Source organism: Myxocyprinus asiaticus, chromosome 35, assembly GCF_019703515.2.
Source record: "Myxocyprinus asiaticus isolate MX2 ecotype Aquarium Trade chromosome 35, UBuf_Myxa_2, whole genome shotgun sequence".
In the NCBI taxonomy this organism is placed as follows: domain Eukaryota; kingdom Metazoa; phylum Chordata; class Actinopteri; order Cypriniformes; family Catostomidae; genus Myxocyprinus; species Myxocyprinus asiaticus.
In genome coordinates, this window is record NC_059378.1 from 17955186 (window position 1) to 17963433 (window position 8248).

The window sequence follows — 8248 nt, forward strand, 5'->3', positions numbered from 1 at the left end:
TGCTATTGTCTCTAGGCTCAGTCACTCTTCACCAATGGCAGCAGCTGGCCAAGCCCAATCTTGGGGGTATCCTCCACCCACGGCCGGGTGTCCTCACCAAAGACTTCAGGGAGCTAGATGTGGATTTTCAGCATGTCTACAGCCTCAATGACCTGGAAGAGGATGAGCCTGACATGTCCAAATTCCCCGACCTCATACACGGCACTGTTGGTAAAAACCTCCTTTTATCTACTGAAAGCTACACATTCTTTTGTTAGATCATTTTTTCTTTTTTAAAGGGTCAAGACACTTCAAAACCAAAAAGTATGTAAAAAGTTTTTTCGGATTCCAATTATTTGTATTGCCTTCACCATGCTACTAAGCAGTTCATGATGTATAGTTTTGATCCACCCTGCCTGTAGTGTAGTGCTCTGGATAACTGTCATGCATAGCTGAGTTTTAGTGTGTGTTTGTGTGTTTCCTCACATCAACGCAGTCACTTCATCCGGGCTTAACCTCCCTCAGACCACCCCGAACACTAGCTGTCAGAACCTCCATCCCTCTGTCCTCCTCTCCTCCTTCTCCACCAGGTAAGACATGATCACACTGTTGATCACACAATACTTATTTTAGGACTCTCATCCATCCAACAAAATGCTCCTGCTCTTTCTGCTTTTAATGGGCATTAGTATGGGGAAAAGGGAATACCAGTCCCTTAAGTTACTGTATTATATGAGCAGTCAGTTCTCAGGGAAGTTCAAAAGATTTTATCGGATCCATCACACACATTATACACAGAGTATGAGTTGTTGCCTCTAGTAGACGGTATAGGTTGTAGGTACAATCGTTTTAAGAAATCTTTTCTACCCACTTTATTTTTTTTCTCATTTTGGTAGCCCTGGCAATGGGCTATTGTGTACTTTATCATCAGATAAGAAATGTCTTATTTGGATTCAAGTACATGGTCTTCCACCTCTCAACATTAATGCCTTTCTTACATATATATATTTTTTTAATTAATTTATATAATATATTTTTCCTCCTTCCCTTTGTAACAGGAAACGCTGGAACCGTCTCTTTTTACAGTTATAATTCCATCCGCCGTAAAGTAAGAAGTGTCAGGCATGATCTTCCCAAACACTTTACTAGGATCATCATCTCAGAACCATGAAATCTAACTACTAATTCACTTTCTATCTCTTTAACCATAGGCTTTATTTATGAACATAACAAAACATTGTAGCACAACAGCATGAGACTTTTGTTACTAATTTCATCTTCTTTCCTGTACAGAAAGACAGTAGGGTCCAAAAGTCATAGGCCACTAGTAAAAATGTATATTTTTTGCTTTCATTTTTCAGCAAAATAATTTTCAATATTATCAGCATTATAATTTGAGTGAGAAGGATGGAAAAAAATGTCAATTTTCTTTAGTTTGTGCAAAATCTGATGTTCTATGTTATCCCAGCATGATTTGAGAATGTTTCAGAGTATCTTGTGTGCTTCAATAGAATGAAGGGAATCTGACCTTTTATGCACATTTGTGACAAATTTGTTTACATTTGATTAATGATCAAAATCATGCAGAATCTTAAATATTTCTTAATTTTATTTCAATTTGACACCATTTTTCAGAATCCTCAAAAGAAAAGGAAATGTGGCCTGAGACATTTGGACCCCACTGTAGGTTTAGGTATATGGGTCCTGTAATGTAACATCTGTCTGCTGAGATCATGTTTTATTAGACAAATGAATGTAATAACTGTAGATTGTGCATGTTAGCTTACATTAAAGCAGGGGTGTCAAACTCGGTTCCTGGAGGGCCACAGTCCAGCAGAGTTTAGCTCCAACCCTAATTAAACACACCTGAAGCAGCTAATCAAGGTCTTCAGGAGTGCTTGAAGATTACATGGAGGCATTTTGGAGCAGGGCTGGAACTAAACTCTGCAGGGCTGCGGCCCTCCAGGAACTGAGTTTGAGACCCCTGCATTAAAGGAATAGTTCAATCAAAAATTAAAATTCTCTTATCATTTATTCACCATCATGCCATCCCAGATGTGTATGACATTTGTTCTTCTGCAGAACACAAACAAAGATTTTTAGAAAAGCTCTGTAGGTTCATACATTGCAAGTAAATGGTGAACAAAACTTTGAAACTCCAAAAAGCACACAAAGGCAGCTTAAAAGTAATTCATAAGAGTCCAGTTGTTTAATCCATGTCTTCTGATGCGCGCTAATCGGTTTTGGGTGAGAACAGACCAAAATATAACTCCTTTTTCACTATAAATCTTGACATCAATAGTCTCCTTGGCGATCATGATTCGATAGGATCAAGCTCGTTTACACTTCCTAGCACCATCTAGCATTCTGTGCATGCGTTAAGGTTTAGGAAGTGTAAGTGAGGTTGAAATCATGATTGTGCCTATAGATTGCAATGGCAAGATGTACAGATTGATATATTTTGGTCTATTTTCACTCAAAATAGATTAGATTTCTTCAGAAGACATGGATTAAACCACCAGAGTCTTATGGATTACTGTTATGCTGCTTTTATGTGTTTTTTTGAAGCTTCAAAGTTTTGGTCACCATTCACATGTATGGACCTACAGAGCTGAGATATACTTCTAAAATCTCTGTTTGTGTTCTGCAGAAGAAGGAAAGTTATACACATCTGGGATGGCATGAGGGTAAGTAAATGATGAGCGAATGTTCATTTTGGGGTGAACTATCCCTTCAAAATCCTTCTCATGTTGTTCAACCTGTGCAGGTCACATTTTCATTTATTCATATGCATGATCAGATATTGTAACGGTTTCTAACTGAAAAGACTGGATTCTTCACTCACACTTGTGTTCTGCCCAGTTTGTTTCTGATGTGATCTTATGTGGTTGACCAAGTCTTTCCATGGAGAATTTAACAGCCTTATGCTTTTTCCCATTTGTTTCCCCAGCCTTCGGCCCCGCAGCATGTCCGCTTTTAGGAGCTGTGAGCACGTAAGAACTTCATCAGGCCTCCAAAGCATCTCTGCTTCCACAGCACATTTCCATCCAACCACACACCCCTCATGCCTCGGGCTGCTACAGCTGGTTTCAGAGCATGGTATCTCAGCCTCAACTCATCCCAGCTCCCATTTCACTCATAGAGCCATAAAAGCCCTCAGCACTGCCTCAGGGGAAAGACAGTGGAACTTTGGTGGAAGTGAACAAGAAAGCAGAGAACAGGAACGACAGAGAAACATTTTCAGTGTCAATCTTGTGGAAAAGCTCAGAAGGCTGGGCCTGTATAAAGTGGTTGAGAGAGGCTTGTTGGATTCTGGGGGAAAAGAGAAGCCAGACTCAAGTAACAGTCCCACATGAAGCACTGAGAGCTGCTCTCTGTGACATTTTGTGCATCATCCTCTTTTTGGCACGCAACGTATGTCCCCTCATTTGTTATGGGGCCTTATTGAAAGCCATATCAGTGGAAAGTCACATCAGGTTTACATTTCTATGGTGACTGTTGCCTGTGTTAGCATCTTTAAGGATGACCTCATATGTGGCACCGGGAATTGTATGTATGGATTGCACCTGAAAAGACATTTCGTTATGAAATGTCAAACATATCTGTTTTTTGTTTTTTTTGTATCGTTGCAACAGGGTGTTTTGAACACTCTTCAGAAGGGAATAGTTGTGCATTTGTTGACTTTTTTTTTTAACATGCCCCCTCCTGTAGGGAATTTGTCTATCACCATCAGTCTTAGAATAACTGTTTTATTAAAACAAGTAAAAAATGTTCTTTTGTAGTAGAACTACAGGAACATGAACTATATTAGGCATTCATTTTGCTTGCTGCCAACCAAGCAACAGAAGTGTTAGTAGTGTGTCCTGCTCTCTGAGAAATACATTTGTCGTTGATAGCACTTTTTTGGGCAATCAAATCCCCCTTTTCCCCCAGAGAATTCATAAAGAATTCTTGGTACATTATGTGAGGTTATGTACTGTACCTGCTATGCTATATATATATACTGTATAAAATAAGAAGCCACATTTTACAGTCTTGTTTAGCGAATAGAAGTGACTGTACATTTGTGATCTTGCTGTGCTCATTTCTGAATTTTTATTGTGCTAAAATTCAAGAACACCTCATGTGATGACACACTGCACACACACACGTAAACAACTTAAATATCACAGACACAGTTTTCATAACAGATTGTAAAGTTTGTAATGTATATTATTGTGTTTCAAAAATCAGGGATGCAGTAATTAAAGCAAATATAGTGATGAAGTTTGCAGTTATGTGGCCTATAGCCATGCCCATGAGCAGTAAACACAATCAGTTAAAAATGTATGAAGAGTCTTAATTGGCTGAATCTAAATCACAGTATACAGAAACTATGGGGCACATTGTTCAATGAACACAGTTTTGTTTTTTCTTTTAACACCCTTGTGTTCATTTGTGTCTGTTAATTAAACTCATACTTGATAGAATGAGGTAGGCTACTGTAATGAACAGTGATGGTAATATGAGGTAAAAGTTGTGTGTGTGTGTGTGTGTTTGAAGGTCTTGTTTGCATTTAGGATTTTCAAAGAGTGTGAAGATGTATATATCTACTGATTTAGCGCAGGAAAAAAGTTTATTTAAAAACTAATATATATAAAAATACAAAAAAGTAGAAAAAAAAGTCCTGAAATATCACTCAAGAATATGCAATGTCTGGTAGAATATGTAAAGAATTGATGATTGACACAAGTATGAGAGGTTAAAAGTTGAGTAATGATTTTTCACATTTGAACACTGTTTATATACTCTTCTCTTGTCTCACAATGAAATGGACAAGCCCTGGAGCTCACTGTATCTAATGTAAAGTGTATCAGGCACTGTAAACTCACTGTTACATTGGAATAAAGACTTCAATGTATTCCCACGTGTTTCTTTTAATAACAAAGTATTTCTGAAAGCAGTGGCGTAACTTGGATCTTACAGCCCTCTTGATCATTTTTGCTTTCCAGAATTTCTTAAATTACAACACAAGAATAGCGTTTTATTTTAAAAGTTCAAAAGGTCATGGCTTGACTAAATACACACACACAAAAACTACAATTCATACATAAAATTATTTGAATACACATCTTCTACGATGGGTCCAAAGGGGGGCGCTATATCCTGAAAAAAGTTTACACTTAAAACCGTTAAAATCTCCGTATACATAAGTCAGGCATATGAGGTATCATTTGAATGCTTAGAATCTGGACTTTTCAGAGATAACCATCACAACTTTAAGTTACTTAAAATAACAAAATAAGGCCTCAAACCATTTGCGTTGAAAATTAGCACCCCCCAGAGGTAATGAGGTAGAAATATTGATATACAAAGAAAAGTCATTCACATAGCACACAAATGGACAAGTCATATATCAAATGCAAGCTCTCATTCTCAGGAATGTGACTGTATAGTTATTTTTGTTGCCCTAATACCACAGTTCGAAAGATTTTCAAAAGAATCACAAAGTGAAATATGATTTCTGTAAGTCATCAAATACAAACATCTCATTTATGCTCTGATAACTGCTGCTGTAAGTAGCTCAAAAATGTATATCTGCATTTACTTTAGGAAGTTCTCTAAACAATTAGCCATTGTTTACTTGTCTGTGAGCATGCTTGGCTGAATAATCCAATGTTATATCTTAGATGTCCAGAACAAAATATGCCATCCAGAAGGAAAAGCATGTAAAACAAATAATCAGAAAATATGTTTTCAACCATTGATGATAAAATGTGGCGCCAAATCATCGCAAAGGAGAGGATCTCTGCTTTCTAATGATACCTAGATTGAGCTTCTAGTCCACTCAGAGGCTAAGATATTCAATGAAACAATAAGGGTGGTTCTTGAACTGAAAATTAGACTGAATGTCTATGGACGAGCACATCTGTGAGGGCTAAAATGTGTTAGTGCACCATTTTAGATTTGTATATGTGACAGAGAAAAAATTCTTTTTTCTAGTGCTTTCTGCCACCCATTGGAATAAAATGAGACTCAAAGTGAGGTTGAGTGAACAGAACCAGAATTACATGTTTACAAATTTAGGACATCAAATTTTGCTTACAAATAAAAATACAAATCTGTTTATCATAAGATTATAAACAAACATTTTATTTATGAATAATTGGAGTCTTTTTTATTTTTATTTGGGCGGTTCTCTGAAAAATTCGACCAATGTTTTCTAATTAGTCGACAGTATGTATGAATGGTGAGCTTTTAAATTTGAGTGTGAAAAATTGTGGCCGGCGGTATAAGGGGTTAAGGTACTAAAAATGTCTTGTTAGTGTAACTGGACATGCAGATATTGAACAGTAAAAGAAAGTCTCATTAAAAGGCTGTTATTCTTGAAAAAAGAAATGTTGGCATAAGTAGTTTGGAATAATCCTTTTAAAAAAAGTGAAGTAATTTTGTTTTTAAATATTATTAAAGGTGCACTCAGTAACTTTTTTTTTGTGGACTTACACTGAAACCTAGCGGCTTGGATGCAGCAACATTTAACATCAATAGTTTTCAGTTTCAGATGCCATTGTAGAAATTTTGTATTCACAGTCAGCTATGATTAATTTAATCAGTAAGTGAAAGTGTCAGATAACAGGACAGTTACTAAGATTAAGCAAATAGTATTTGGCTGGTCATGTGATTTTTTTAACATGGCAGCCCCCATGTGCGGACCCTCTCCATGTATTATTGTTAGTGGTCATGATTTCCTACATATATTGCAAAATTACAATTAATGTCTTTAGGAGTTAAACTTTTTTAATGATGAAAAAATTACTGAGTGCACCTTTAATATTTGAAAAACTTTTGTCTGCCAAATCATTCAGTGCACACCACATGCAATTAGCCATCTCGTTGTCATATGACAAGAAAACAAAACAGATGTTGCCTTTAGACCCTTGTGGCAGTGTGCCAAGGTCATTACGGTTTTTTATTTTTATTTTTATTTTTTAGAAAAAACAAACATATTTTGGGATTTTTTTGCAAAGGCACTTTTTGTCAGATCAAATGGAGACTGACTGTACTATTTTTGGCTACTCTCCCTTCAACAATGAGATGCAAATAGATTAACTTCCTTTCAATTGATGACAAGAAGCTACCTTTGACAACACTTTTATTTGCATTTTTATAAATATCAAACTTCAGAGTTGGGTTGAAGGTAACTTTTTAACAGTTATCTAACCATGTTAAAAAGTTACGTTCGACTCAACTCTGAAATTTTATATGAATAAAAATACAAATAAAAGTGTTGTCAAAGGTAGCTTCTTTCAACTCAGAGCCATCTCTAAACTAAAACCTATTCTGTCTGCTAAAGATCTGGTGAATGTACAGTACACGCCTTTGTTGGGTAAATTACTCAGAAAAAGTAATTCACTACGAATGACTAATTAACGGTACTAGTCTAAAATTGTAATTAGATTACTGACTTTACAGATTATGTAACTGAAAATTAATCACATTACTATTTAGTTTCTAAATGACTTTTCACAAATTCAACGTGCTAAACAGATCAAAATGTCTATATTTGCTCGTTGTTCATTGACTTGTTAAAGAGCCCTACATGCTATCACAAAACACAAACAGATGTACATATTATAATGTTTTAAGTATATGCTACATACTGTATACAATATTAATATAGAAAAGCGTGTTACCCAAGTAAAGTAATTAAAAGTAATTAACTTAACTGCAAGTCAATAACTGTAATCTGATTACAAGAATTTGAATTGTAATGAGTTACACTACTGTAAGGCTGAGTGCCAAGGTATTTACAGTACATTCAAAGAGCAAAACTCCCTGGAGTACAAAGAGACTTTGCGAAAACAGGCACATAGACACTATCACAAAATTTACAGTTAACAAACCCCACAGAATGAATGAATGGGATGTTCCCTTCATCCCAGCTCCCACTCAACATGTCTCTTCTCCCCCACTACCCCCTATCCTTCACTCCATTCTCTTCAAGACTCAGATCATTCAGAATGTTTGAATGAAAATATAATGTTCTTTATGAATGCATGCAAGTATTTTAACATGTTTGGTATTATTTAAAAGAATCAGTGCGACTAGAACTATAGTCTCATTTCCCACAGCAGTACTCTTAGTCATAAAAAAGATTTTGGTATTTGGAGAAATTATGACTCTGCTGTGGGTCTTCAATTACTCACTGAATTCTATTCAGTCCCAAATCCCTTTTGTTTAAACATTTGGTTTTGATGTGTATTCTGGTCTGAGTATTTAAGTCAATTTA

At 36.0% G+C, this 8248-nt stretch overlaps 1 protein-coding gene across 1 annotated transcript in view; it reads left to right on the forward strand.

The window, feature by feature from the left end:
• hap1 (huntingtin associated protein 1) overlaps nucleotides 1-4881 on the forward strand; it is a 38381-nt gene extending 33500 nt beyond the window's left edge. The window contains exons 14-16 of the mRNA XM_051672152.1: nucleotides 16-210; nucleotides 476-569; nucleotides 2930-4881. Coding sequence (XP_051528112.1) covers nucleotides 16-210; nucleotides 476-569; nucleotides 2930-3335 — 695 coding nt within the window. The 3' untranslated portion in view covers nucleotides 3336-4881. The remainder of the gene's footprint in view (nucleotides 1-15; nucleotides 211-475; nucleotides 570-2929) is intronic.
• Nucleotides 4882-8248: the final 3367 nt, after the last annotated feature.